Source organism: Botryllus schlosseri, chromosome 2 (genome assembly GCF_051294905.1).
Source record: "Botryllus schlosseri isolate E-star chromosome 2, Bs_hap1, whole genome shotgun sequence".
NCBI lineage: Eukaryota > Metazoa > Chordata > Ascidiacea > Stolidobranchia > Styelidae > Botryllus > Botryllus schlosseri.
Genome location: NC_137237.1, coordinates 8203013 through 8217730, shown reverse-complemented (window position 1 = coordinate 8217730; position 14718 = coordinate 8203013). Strand labels below are relative to the sequence as shown.

At 40.7% G+C, this 14718-nt stretch overlaps 2 protein-coding genes across 2 annotated transcripts; both read left to right on the top strand.

The window, feature by feature from the left end:
- Positions 1 to 604: 604 nt before the first annotated feature.
- Positions 605 to 6299, top strand: LOC145433278 (uncharacterized). Its single transcript, XM_080310327.1, has 6 exons — positions 605 to 1110; positions 1185 to 1371; positions 2675 to 2835; positions 3597 to 4262; positions 5284 to 5476; positions 5834 to 6299. The coding sequence occupies exons 1-6, from the start codon at positions 918 to 920 to the stop codon at positions 5994 to 5996; spliced, it is 1563 nt and encodes a 520-aa protein (XP_080166453.1). The 5' UTR covers positions 605 to 917; the 3' UTR covers positions 5997 to 6299.
- A 2477-nt stretch (positions 6300 to 8776) lies between these two features.
- Positions 8777 to 13744, top strand: LOC145433277 (uncharacterized). The gene is made up of 6 exons (XM_080310325.1): positions 8777 to 9049; positions 10120 to 10291; positions 10363 to 10463; positions 10961 to 11207; positions 11258 to 11619; positions 12380 to 13744. Exons 1-6 carry the CDS (start codon positions 8968 to 8970, stop codon positions 12679 to 12681), a joined length of 1266 nt encoding a protein of 421 aa, XP_080166451.1. The 5' UTR covers positions 8777 to 8967; the 3' UTR covers positions 12682 to 13744.
- The last annotated feature ends 974 nt before the right edge of the window (positions 13745 to 14718 follow it).

The following is a 14718-nucleotide window of genomic DNA, read 5'->3' as shown; positions in this document are numbered from 1 at the left end:
ATAAAGGTTAAATAGGCCTAACTACATTTGAGAATTATATATTTTATTAATGTGTAGTATCTTTTTCATATAGCTTAGATGTTCACTTAAATATGCTATGATTAATATTCATCGTGCGATCGTGACACAGCTATGATTTTGATGGGTTCATGTTTTACCCGTTGTAAATTTCGACATATAAGGTGTGTTACTGGCGTGTCCGTACAGCAACACTGAGTTAAATTAGTTTAAGAAACAAACCCTTACCCCAATCAATTGCAACAGAAAAAGCCCTACTATGTAGAATTTATGTACGGTGACCGATATTTTGTCAGCACTTTATTGTTAGAGGTGGTTAGTCCCTCGGAACACGGTAGAAAATTGGCCACTTGTTAAAAGCGCAGGGGTCGCGGTATTGTTTCATCATCTCGGTGTTGTAAAATATCAAATAATTATTCGTATCGCATGGATCGTCGCATTTAGCGAGTTTCTAAATGACGCCAATTAGTGGATACGTCTAATAGGGCAAGCTGACTTTAAAACTCGTGCTTGTAATCCCACCGTTTTCCTAAAATTCACCGACGACAGCGCTAGTGCATGAATGAGCTGAGCAAGCTAAACCAGTTTATAGAGTCACTTTGATCGGCGTCGCTAATACGGTCGTGTCGACAAATGAGAATATAAATTCATTGTGGGCAATCGTCAGTCGAAAACAGGATATTATTTGGAGAGAGAAGTCTAGTAATGTGGACAATGGGCTGAAGTGCAGAGAGCACATTCTGTGCCGACTGGAAAATTTGATTTCATTTTTTTGTTCGATGACAATTTTGTCGAGAAAGTTGATCCAACAGAATGAGATAAAGATTGTCTTGTATTCGCTCGTGTTTGTCATTCCGAATATTAGTTCACAAATCTAGGTTTACAGGAGAGGCAGACGAATGATAGCTGACATTGTAAAATTTCTAGTCTACTCCTATAATGATACGGCAAAGCATGGATCTGTATTTATGAGTATTGTACCTTGTTCGCAGGTTGTGAGAATATCATTTATCACCAAATATCCAAAGTTAATAAATATGATCCGCATAGCAATATTACCAATATTTTTCATGATGATGTCGACTTCCCAAGGTACGTATCAGCACGCAAATCGCACATGCCGCTTTAGTTGATAATGATGTAATCAAAGTCGTGTTTTGTTGTAGGTTGCCATACGATCAAAAGAAGATCCAGTACCAGATCTCTCGGAATAGGTACTAGCGGCACCTTGACATCGTTCTTCTCGAAGTGCTTATCAGACAGGGCAGGGAAGGACTTTCGCTGGGAAGCTGTAGTAAGATTCACGGTGGAAGATACCACGTGGTACGATGAGAGCAGCTACGCATACTGTGGGTAAGTGCGTGACGTGTAGCGGGATTGGAAAGTTAGTTTTGAAAGATACGAGTCGTACATTCTCAGTTACCGTCCGAATCGAAATTTCGTATATTTGGTGATGGATAATATCCTTCACTAAATACACGGAAAACGTTGTCCGAGCATGGGGCAATGACATTGTGTCGAATATAACTTCTACTTTCAAAGTATTGACGACCAAAATGCAGACTATATGTTATTACCTGTACATACAATTCTATGCTTCAAGTAATAGTACACATGTACAAAGTTTATGATCCTCCCTTGTAATCCCCTTGGCTACACATTTACCCGGTTTGCATATTTTTATTGCGCCAAGGACGTAACAACGGAAGGATTTAACGCCTGTATTATACTCGCTTATATCATCGTGGACGTGCTGCGAAAATATATCGCACAAAGACCGTTTCTCTTATTCTAATTTCCGCCGCAGTTCCTGTGAAAGTGCATACTAATCAGATGTTTACTGCCGGAAATGCAACTCTAAAGTTTGAATTACCGAAATGTAATCGAGTCCACAGCGCGACGGTATGCCATACTTTGTTTAGCGATTCTTCGCTTTGTGGAGTATATACTGACACAAGTGGTCGCATTAAGCCCCAAACGGAAACCGCACGACTTAATTACAAGGTCGCGAAAGGATCAATTTTGTCAGTTTGAAATACCCTCCGAAGATAATGATTTCGCTTGACCCTGCACTCTTACCCGCAGGCCAATTTGATTGACGGTAATTAGATTTATAGACGGCTATAAACAATGGATCTTAGGATAAATACAGACACGGAAGCGTAATTACGCATGGATCAGGTTTCACCAGCTCATTAAAGCCACTCGCATTGGGTCTATATAATTTTGAATTGACCAAATCCGTTTTACAATTCCGAGAAATTGTTATGTGCCGAAGAATACGTGTCATTGTGTAACTACGATCTAGACAGCGTCCAAATGTCAACAATATACCGCGCAGTTCAACTTAGGCCAAACCAAGTCATTTTAAACTTTCATGTTCCATGGCCTCATTTCAGTACATAATTATTGATGCTACATCTCAGTCAATAAAATCCAAATGTATATACATTGGTATGTATAGTTGTATACGATATAGTAGTAATGTAACAATGACAAAAGCGGTTTAATGGGAACGAATACGCATGCAGTGACCCAAAAAAAAAGCACGAAGTCTTGAAATCCTAAAATTCTAATTCAATTCAGCCGTGATTTCCTTGTTGGAACGCAATGCACATCGAGATTTAAAGAGAGAAACATTCTAATTTTATTTCAGGGGGGAGCGTGACACCGACGAATGTTGGCGCGGGCAAGTGAAATTCCTCGTCGACCCAACATCGGTATATATACGGCATATCAGCGAATGCATTCGCGAATATGCTAGTACCGGAGGTCGAACCACACCTCGATTTAAAGACAATATTTCTCGACTCCAAGGTGAGCCTGCCCTGTTTCAAGCTTCGATTCGATAACATTAGATACAAACTAGGATGCGTTGCGTACCTTAGCGTACGGGAGTGTAATGTGGCGTACAATCGTACATCATAAAAATGATCAAACTTTTATAGCTCAATGATACCATCTAGCGCATGCGTTCTTCTTTGCGAGCAGGTCAATTTTGACCGCGCCTCCGTTAACCTAAATCGATTCCATAGTAAAGTGAAGAAACGGTGGCGTAAGCACATTTCAATTTGATACGGGAACAAAAATAAAAACTTCATTAGGGAGATGACGTCGCATATACATCGTGACATGGCCAACAACATCCTCCTCACTCTGTAGAAAATGCGAAAATCGGTGGTGATCGCATGATCGCATTTGCCCTTTCCCTCCAATTTCCGCCGGTGACAACATTCGTGAGTTCTTTGTGAGTGTGCAATGTTAATGTATTGTATAATGATGGAGCTAACGATTAGGTGATGTGGATGCAAGAATGATAGACCGTTCTTGGTGGTTTCGACATCCTCATAGCTGGTCATAACATCGCATTATGCATTGCATTTCGTGTACATTGTGTGTCTTGGGCGGATGAAAATCATAGAAACCGCTGAGGTACGCCAATCTCGGCACACTTGTATACGCCCTTTATCAAAATAGAGTTGTATTTTTCAACTGCTGAACGACACCTACTAATGACTTTTCCGAGATTGACGAATCAGATGTCGTGTAACCTAATATTTGTTTTAATTTTCACGCAGTTGCGAGGTCAGGTCGTCGAAAGAGGGATGTGGGATCTACATTTTGGCTCTCCTGGTTTCGAAGGCAGAGGTTATCTCAAAACAGCGCGCAGCAAACAACATCGCCTACGACAGCTCCACAACAGGCCACCTATCCAAGTATCCCATATGTTCCTCCGAGGGCTCCTTCGTACCGCCCACAACAACCAGCGCCCGTGCAGCACAATCCGCATAGAACTGTTGCGCCTGTTTTTGTTCCTCCCGCGAGAACACAGGCGCCGGTTGTGGCACCGCGATTTATATCCCCAGGTCACCCTACCCCATCCACACTGCCAAGTTGGCTTAACCCGCACGCTTCCGTGACTCAGCGACCACATGTTACATCTAAATCCACTACTCTACCCCCTGTAGTGAATCATTGGCGGGTACCAACTCAACAAACTACAATGGCGCTGATGTCTACTAGGACACCGCTGGCAAGAGTGCATTACGAGTCCAGTTACAGACGACAGCCTCTGACGCAGAACGACATGAACCTGTTGCTTTTGCTACGACACTATCGCAGTATGACGCAGCAAACGACACTTCCGCCAACCAGCGGACCGTTTCAATATGGTGGCAGCTGGCAGCCGACAAGAACGAAAAGTCCGTTTATATCCACCGCTCCAGGCAGATATCCGTCGTCAGGTAACATACCTATTTTACCAAACTAAATTCTGTGTAATGGCCTACATATTTTCAAATACAATGTCTGCGACCTGCATGTCTGTAACAAGTTATAGCCTACGCGGAAGATGGACTGACTCCGACGTAAGCTCGGTTAGCTCGTAATCGGTAGGGTTACCATCAGGGTTGCATTTAAAACGAAAATCAATTCAAAACAAACATGTTTAAAACAAGGCCCTAATTTAAAACATGTTTTTTATTGTTTTTTATGTGTTTTTTAACAAAGCCATGACGTCACGAATATTCAATTGTGACGTCATAGGGGATTGACCTTGACAATTGAAAATATAGGGTAGAAATAGCTCATTTGACGAAATATATGTACTATTGCTGTTGAACCGACTATTTTGAAGGTTCCAACCATCCCATTTCGATATACGTCGGCAACATCGGGTGGTCATTGTCCGTAGGCTCATAAAATGTTTTTTTAAAGTAATGACACAATTATGGCATAATTTTACTGCTTAAAAAAACAATTTTTTAAAGGCCTTTTTTTGAAACACTGTTTAAAACAAGTTTAAAACAAAGTGTTTTAAAACACCGTTTGTTATAAATGCAACCCTAGTTACCATACGTCCTCTTTTCTGAGGATTTGTCCTCTTTTTTGACTTTTTTGAAAGTGTCCTCGGAGGACGCCTAAATGTGCTCTTTTTTGAGAATTTGTCCCCTTTTCTGAGGATTTTGGTTAAATTTACGTGGAAATAGGACTGAGATATAGGAAATCAGCGGCCAAGTAACGGACCGACGGGTTTTCCCGGGCGTGATCCAGAAAAATTACCTTTTTTTCAGTTAACCGACCACAAAGTCGGAAAAAATTTACCAATTTTTCAGGATTTTATTCCAGTATTGTAAGTCCGGAAATTTTGGAAAAGTGTCCTCTCTTCAAATTTCCAAAACATGGTAACCCTAATAATTCGGGAATAATTTTGCGAAACTGCCATCTGCAATCTGTACGAGTCATTAACCGAGGCATGCATTTTAGGCATTGCGCCATTTGTGACATCTCAGCGCTGCGATGACGCTTCGGAATCAAGGTTTGAACGGTGCGTCACTACATCGGTGGAAAATCCTTATATGTCAAGCATGCGATCTCTGTCGATTAACATGCAGCCCCGTTCTAAGGATGACATGGCGTCGGTAATCCGGTTCTTTCAAGAGTATGCATCGCCTTGCTCGTAAGTTATGTTATCTGCCGTACCCTGTTATTGCATGACTAAGCCTACTCAGCTATTTTATACACGGATATATAATTTTCAACGCAGTAACTTAATTATTGATTTGCGGACCGCGTCGTCTTTGCCGATTGCAATATGCCTGACTATGACTTTAGCACAAATGATCGTGATCAAAAATAGTTATGTCGGATGGGCAATGAATCACGGTTTCTTACTCTAATAGTTCCGAAGCGGTAAATTGACTGAGCACTGTTTATTCATGTATTAATGAAAAGGAAGGACTGAAGTCGCATTTGAGCATAGATATCTGTAATTTGAGGAATGAACTAATACGAACACCCATCCTCATTTATCTAGAAGTGAAAAGACGATCGATCCCACGACGAATGAGCCATCCCGAGCATGCAGTCTTCTTCAAGCGCGAAGCAACTCAGCGAAGACTTGCCTGGACACTGTTATGATCCGTCTGGTGAAAAATGATTCAGAACTCCGAAATCTTTTCTTATCGTGCACCGCATGACATCACAAAAGTCAAGAGAACGGTTGAATGAACAACATCGGGCGAAATAGCAGCTTGTCACAGCGGAAGTGCAACGTCGGCGTTAATTGCTTTGCTTTGGTTCGATAGCAATTCCGTAAAAGGTGTCCCTACTGTGCGTATTCCGTAATTGTCTCTCAGAATATTTACTGTCTGTCTAAACAAGGAGATTATTACATGTTCACGTTTGTTGCAATATATTTATATTTTAAAGTATTTCCTAATTTATGTTCAACTGATTGCTCTGCCTACTGTTTTTTAGAATAAATATATCCCTTGTCGCAATATGTGTGTGTTAACCTAAGGTTGTCCCGTGTTCACTGTTCAGTGCTTAGCAGGCGAGTTCAAATTGTCATCTGGGGTATCACAGATTTGTAGTTGAGATAGCTAGCTAAAATAGGTAAAACCAACAGCTGTAGTAGGTAAAACCAACAGCTGTAGGGTTTCGATATTCCCAGTATTGGTGTATTGATGTGTGGCGTATCCGCTATCCGGTCAATACCGAGAATGCTATTACCGATATGGACATTGGACACAACCGAGAATGCTTTTACCGAGATGGACACAACCGAGAATGTATATTTCCGAGAATGTGCAATACCGAGAATGCTGTTACTGATAATGAACATTACCGAGAAAGACATGACCTAGAATGGACAATACCGAGGAAATAATAAAAACATTCAACGTCATTTAAAACGATGAAATTCAGATTACTCGCGAGACGCGGCGCATGGTCATTGGTCATGGTCAGTGATGTCAGGTATTGTTTCTCCACGCCATTGTTGCGCTAGTACAGTGGTTCCCAACCCTTTTGTCTTCATTCCCCGCTTCAGATTTATTCCGAGTCTTCATTTCCCACTACCCAAAACTCCAATATACCCTTTAAAATAGGGTACCGTAAATTCTGAAATCTCCAAGAAAACTGGTGATTTTGAAATTTTTTCGACCGATAGCATTGTGTTGACAAAAAAAGGTCATCACTTTGACTCGGCTTCCGATTTTTTACGAAACTCTGACGTTCACAGCGTCGAGCTCGCATTTTTCATGTCATTCAAATCCTTTTCAGAGAAAAAGAGGACAAATTCCCAAAAATTAGGACATTTAGGCGTCATCGGAGGACGCTTTCAATTTATAATTTTCGATACATACATTCCAGAGCAGTTAACTGGTAACGGTAATCGCGTACGTGTCTCCGTAAATATGTAGATTGTAGACTATCCTGTATATGATGTTTTACAAATACGTCTATTCCCACCACAAACCATTTTATTCCCCGCCGGTTGGGAACCACTGCGCCTATATATGATGGGAGCCTAATCCATTTGCCCAAATATTTGAGCAGGGCGTTCAGTAATAAAACGAATTTAAAACGCGACGTATAGACGTTACTCTTCCAAGCGAACCGAATCATCTCAAGATCCATCACGATATAGGCTAACAGATTCCGCCTTGGAGATGGGATTATAATTTATATAATTATCCGTGAAATCAGGTTCTGACTGGTATGATAGAGCATTGGTTCTCAAACTGAGGGGCGCGCCCTCCTTGGAGGGCGTGAAAGCATCTGAAGGGGGCGAAGCTGCGTCAAATGAAAAAAAATTTCGCGCTCCACGCGATTTACCTCCAATTCGTAGTTATTGCTCTGTGTGTTGGTCCGAATTTCATATTTGAGAATTATTTCATCAACAGTCATAACCACCCATGCCATCAAAATATCTGTTGGGATTGCCAGCATTCTGATCGCATTTGTGATATGACGATAAGGGGACGCTATCAAAAAGGGGGGCGTGTCTAAACAAGTTTGAGAACTGCTGATATAAAGAGAGACGAGGTCGACGAGATCTCCTGCTTCGTTGTTTTTGTGTGTATACTTCCAGGGACATCTAAAACTAGATATATCCCTGATACTTCGGCGTAACTCTCGATGCTCAATTATAGAGGTGTAAAACCATTTGCGTACGACACTGGACCATTATTTTAATACAACTGGGTTACGTATATCCGCACGCATTCAAGATATACGCGGGTGTTTTCGAAACTCGATTTTGGTAAGTGGCGAGGCACAAATCAGTTTGCGTCTTCCAGATAGGCAAAGACGTCTTCTCCATTCGGATTTTCATCGTATAGCGTACGACAGCGGAGCTAAATCCAGCCTGTTCCCTGGTCAAACTTGTAGCACTGACGGGAAGGAGTCATCTTATTTTCCACAAGCAGAAGAGCGTGATACTTTAAGTAAAAGTATTTTAAAGTCAGTACTATTCTGCCGCAAGCTCCATCTTAGTTTTGTGTTAAACGTTTTTTGCTGTCACGGTGACACAACTAGTGTCAGTAGGTTGAAATTTAAGGAATTTGGATCCCGATGTTGAGATTTTCGAAACCCTATGTGTGTGCATTTTATGTCAAATCTCAAGTATAGACCTTGTTCTCTGTAATGTCCTTCTCGGTAATGTCCATTCTTGGTCGTTGCCTTTCTTGGTAATGTCCATTCTCGGTAATATACATTCTCGGTAATGTCCATTCTCGGTAATAGTATTTTCGGAGGTGTCCATCTCGGTAATAGTATTCTCGGTATTAGTAATAAACCTGTCTGTGGTGTGTCTCCTTTTATTTGTTTGAAGTATATACGGTATAAAATTTCAAGTTGCTATTTGCCTCTCGATAAAACAAGAATTATATATTTAAACATTGCCTAATGCGTATGATGTCGTTGACGTCATTTACGTAGTTTCCGCGTTCAATCAATATCTCACAAAGTCACGCGTGTCAAGCTGTGTAATGACACTGACACTACAGGTGTTGAATTTCATCGGTATGGATGATATCACTCTCTTTAGAATCTACAGTGTAGATATACGCTATTGCTAGCGTTTAAATCAAACCCCGGAGGCAAATGTGCTATATTAGAGACGACAGACAAGTTCCTGGATGGGTAGCGGTAAACGTCCGTTAGATGAAACCCGCTGGATCCACGATGATATGCAGACGCTTCGCAATATACATTGTGGTGTTATTGTTTTTTGAGGAGACGCAAGGTAACCTAAAGCAGGCTGTTAGTTTCCCCGCGACAAGGAAATAGCATGGTGTCGGCTGTATATATAGTATCACATGATCCCAATTACCCGGCCGCCTAAACACTTATACATCATCTCAAGTAACATAAAGTTACTATAGGGGTTAAGGAGACAGTATACGAAATATTCGGAAGCCTAGGCTACTAACTAACTAAGGTATCAGAAATATCGTCATGCTAGTGCGGGGCGTATCCGTTAAGGGGGTATCCAATCCATCCATCCATCTTGACGAAAGTGGCCAGGAAAGGGGGTAACCGGGTGGGACTGGTTATATTCTAAGTATCTCAAGAAATATCTCAGGAAATATAGGCAGCATGATGAATACCTTAGCTACTTTAATATAGTATCGGTAGAATATACCCCCTTCATAGACACTTTCTTTCGAGGCTTTTGTCAGACACCCCTGATCCCGATCGGATCGATAAATCTCCAACTCACAAATAATGAGTTGACACATCTCGTGTAGACTAATGAACCTACTGAATATCATCTGTGTATATGTCACGGGGATAAGTTGACCCGCTATCACAACATACCCAAGGAGGGAGGATTGCTGCAATACAAAGTTGTATTTTAAGAGATTTTATAATGCGACAACAACTTTGGTTTATATAATTTTCCGATCATCCTCACTGCAGGTCAGCAATGCGTTCACACACTAGTTTTGCATGTCTTGAGTCCAACTCGCTTCTATTTAAGTCCAAAAGAGTCCTTTATATTTATCTTAGCTGTCTTCAATGATGAAGTTACCTAAATCGTTGATACGTCTCACAACAATATTGGCGGTGGAATTGATGTATCAGGAATGCACAGTGCATAATTCCATCCACAGTCATTAGCATGTAAACACTGAAGGGTATCCACACAGCAAAATATAAATGTATATGAGATGTCGGGACACTGAGAAAGTAGGAAGTATGTGGAATGTATAATATATGTTATGGAAAAGACAGGCAGAGGCTGGTGGAATATGGAAATGTCGCTTTGCATATCAAATTATGCTCTGCCCACAAAATTTGCCTGTTTTCAAGGATGTCGTCCGAAGTGCCAAGGCGGGAAAGGCGTTCCGAAAAGTGTCAGGCCGTTTTTCACGGAATGCCTCTCCAAGAAGTTGGCGGGCGTGAGTGTTCGTTGGAAAACCCTGGTCGACTACGTGGTCTGGGATGACACCTGGTATTATGCTACCGACACATTTTTCTGCAGGTATATCCGTCATTGGATGAACATATAGTGATGAATTCTTGTGTTATTTGCTGATGTGAAATCTGTTTAAGAGAGAAAGGTTTAGAATGCTGGCTGGACAATCTGAAATATCTCATAAAGCCTAATTCGTACAAATATCCGCACGTGAAGAATTGCATTGTCAAGTACATGAGTAAGTCTTTTTAGTGTTACTCGATTTTAACGCCAATGAAAGCTACGAGTATAACCAATAAAGGAATGGCGTTTGGAGTCACAGAAAATGGCAGTCGCATTCGGTTTAATAAGAAAGTCCCAATTTCTTCGGTCCGTGGACATATGAGCATGCGACATTACAGCATGCGACACTTCGGCATGCGACAATTTGGCATGCGACACATGGGCATGTGGGTTAAATTACGGGTTAGGGGTAGGTTAGGTTAGGTTGATGGTTGGGTTAGGGTTAGGGTTTAGGCTAGGTTAGGCTAGGTTAGGTTAGGTTAGGCTATGCTTCGGGTTAGGGTAAGTTTTTGGGTTATACAGTCACATGCTGAAGTGACGCATGCTGATGTGTTCCATGCTGAACTGTCGTTTTCCATTGTGTCGCATGCTCATATGTCGGGCAACCAATTTCTTCATCGCACACGAAAGTATAATTAATATGAGGTGAATTTACTTTGCAACTCTTAATAGCTCCGAAGGGATCGTCGACCCGTTGTGAAAACGTGGAGCCGCCGGTGTATCGTCCTCCGATTTATCAAAAGTTTGAACCAATGCTCGGATGCCCTGGATCGGAAACGAATTATGTCCAGTGTCTTTCAAATACCGCTTTCCTACAGACAGCAGTCATCATCACCAAGCCGGGAACTGAGATGTTCAAACCATCCTACAAAATCGGACAACTAGTGAGATTCCTTAACAAACATCGTTCTGAGTGCAAGTGAGTATCTGTGAGTTTACCGAAGAACTATATGTTTTGATCTTATGTAGAATTACGCAGATCAGAACAGAATACATACGAAGTTGCTCGCAAAGTGACATCGGTCTGCAGAACAGAACTTCGACGAGATCGAAAAGAGCTACTAACCTCAAAAAGATCATATCACAAGCGTCCGGCGGGCGCATTAACTTCCGTTTATCCAGCAACGGAATTATAAATATTCTGCCGTCAAAACCGATCGTAATGAAAGCCATTAATGCACCTCAGTGTCTCTCGCAAAAGCTGGCAATGGTTATGAGGTCGAAAACGGTTTTATATAACGTCGTCTCGAATTGCAATGCCGAAGAAAACAAGGGTAGATCGAGACAAGTGTCGACTATGTTCAGAGTTCAAGTGACGAAACCAAAAAAGCGTGAGTGACTGTCAGTGTCATGAGGAAAATTTGTCAACTCTTCCAACACATATTATATTAATAAATCTCAACTCAGATTGCCTTGCTGCATGGTAGTCGAGCGTGAAAACCATAAGCAAAGCATATACTTGAACAGATAGACTATATAGTCTCTGTATATATCAGATATGTCAAGCATTCCTGATATCTGAGTTACATATTATGGGGTTACCATATTTTGGAAACGGAAAGGGAGGACACTTTTTCAAACTTTTCAAACTTATAATACCGATGGAATAGCCTATACTGAAAAAATGGTACATTTTTTCCACTTCGTAGTCGGTTGACTTAAAAAAAAGGTCTTTCTCGCTCAGCGACCAAAATACTGTTTTTTCCTTCACTTTATCAGGTAGTTGACTAAAAAAAAAGGTCGTTTGTCCACTCGGCGTCACTTCGGTGCTGATTTGCGGCATCTCAGTCGAATTTCGCTATAAATTTGACCCAGAGACCTCAAAAAGAGGACAAAATCTCAAAAAGGAGGACATTTAGGCGTCCTTGGAGGACATTTTCAAAAACCCGAAAAAGGAGGGCAAACACTCCTAAATGAGGACGTATGGTAACCCTACATATTACCCATTGCGTGAATGGTGCTCCGTAAGATCAAATCAATTGTGAAGTCAAAGAATGATTACAAAATCACTGTGAATTCCCGTAAAATTACGATTTCTTTTGAAATAAATTGTTATCATAGTTTCACTTCAAAAATTACAATTTTCAACAGTTGCTGGGCAAGTCGGCACGTGCAAAGACAGCCAATGGACAGCCTGGTTTAACATCGACAATCCAAAAAGCGGGACCGGAGACCTGGAATATCTCAATCGAATTAGAAGAGGAAACCGGACTGCCGTCTGCATGCGACCCACCGCTATCCAAGCCAAGCTCGTGAAGAACAATACGGCTTATACGGAATCGGGAGAAACTGTCAAAATTGGAATTCGGTTCGGTTTAAGCTGCCATAATTACAAGCAGGGGGATGCGCAGTGCGAAGACTATAAAGTCCGGTTCTGCTGTAAAAAGTTGTAACAGACTTTTGACTAGATATAAGCATGGATTTGTATTTGGGAACCAACTGATTTGAATTTACGGTTTGCTGCTGAACTGGATTTGGATTTTAAAGTCGATTTTTCGATTGTTGTGAATTCACATGCAACGTTTGGTTAAAATTTAGTCAGTCCCGGATATATAGACCTGGAGTCAGACATAACACGAAATCCATTTGCATTTGCACATAATGCAAAATTTGCATTCGAACTTGACTTTGAAGCTGAAAAACGGAATGATATTTTTATATTATCAATCGCCATCTCTGGTGTGAACGTATAATTTTTGTTTAATTAGAATATTTGTACTATTTTGGATCATCATTATTATTTAGAGGAGGTCATAGCGAAATATTATTATTTAAGATTAAATATAGTCCTACTCATCAATAATTTGTCAATCAAGTAATGATGATGAATGATCTTTTAATCAGTAAATTATTATCGTTTTCAGTTATTAAGTTATAAAGTGATAGCTGGCAATATTCAATTATATAAAATATTTGTTTCGAATACCAAGTATAACATAGTATATACTAGATATATATATGTCAAACTTCAACGTACCTATTGGTAGAAAATATATGTAAGAAATAACATCAATTCATCCGGGTCGTAGAAGTAATATGTTTTGCGTGAACCTTTCGGCAATTACTCATCACAATACTGTTTACGTTTTTGTCCAAGGCGATTCAGATACGGATATCAGCATATGGATGTATTATCATCTCGGAAACCAATGTGATCATCCAGTTTCAGTTTGTAGACATACTGGTTCGGCAATATGCGTGATATAATGATATCTCATCTTGATTCGATACTTTGTTTCTCAGCATTCAAAATTTTACCAATAGACTCACTAACGCGGAAGTATAACAATACATAGACTAGTGGAGTGTTATCATTTACGATCTCTGTTAAACTATATATTACAAACCTACAGTTAGGTTAGTAATTTTGAGTTAAACTGAACGATTGTGGAGATTATTCCCAATATACTATAATCGCTCTTTTTCCGAAAAAGCAAATAAATCATATTCTGGAAATACCTGTTTGAATTGTAACAGGCCTGTTAAAGAGCGTAAACCAGGGGTGCCCAAACTAGGGGTCGTTTGCCCATTCTCTGGGGTCGCGCAGACTAAAATTAAATACTGATAACTATTAGAAGAATGTCGATTAAGCGGATGCTTGAGAGGGCTCATTTCTGAATATTGTAGTTCGTCTTTCAAAATGGAAGGAAAAACTAACGCGGACCCTGCAAACAAGGTATCAGGTCAGTCGAAGCGTCATTTAAAGCGCCACCTACTATAACGCAAGGTCGGTGTCTGGTCATTAATATGAAAATTATAGTGTCGGGAGCATAGAAACCAATAGGACGGTAATATTTCCGTGTGGAAAGATTATGGGACCGGTAGTAATATGTGTAAACATAAACAATATAGGCTATGACAGTGCTCTTCAACCGGGGTTTTCGTACACCCTGGGGTGTACCACTCAGATGGGGTGTACAGGGGTGTACCAGATTCGCATTAAAATTGGCCAATGACTAGCTATCACAATAAATAGGCAAGTTTAGGCTTCAGAACATGTTGACCGGGTGTGCATTTCGCACCATTACATTCCTTTTCTGATGTCATAAGCATATGCATCTCTTTATTTAAATGTTTGTAATGGATTTATTTGTTCCTTTTGAAGTAGAACAGGATTGAGTTGACATATGTGTTTTGCTTGCGATATATGTCTATGATGATTGTTCAGGAAACCGACGAGTGAGATCATAAATATTTAATTGGTATACTTTTTGCGAGATGCTTGTAAATAGCGCATTGCACATAATTGCAGGGCCGTAGCCAGCCTGTCTCGATAGGTCGAGTTTGAGAACCACCGTGCTAGATGTTGGTCCGGTAACTTCGAGCCCTGATTAGTATTAAGCATTTCCAATGCGTTGCAACCTTGTTCATCCTTATTTCAACAGGCTAGAGGTGACCAACCTGCAGATGTACGTTCGCATGCTGCCGCT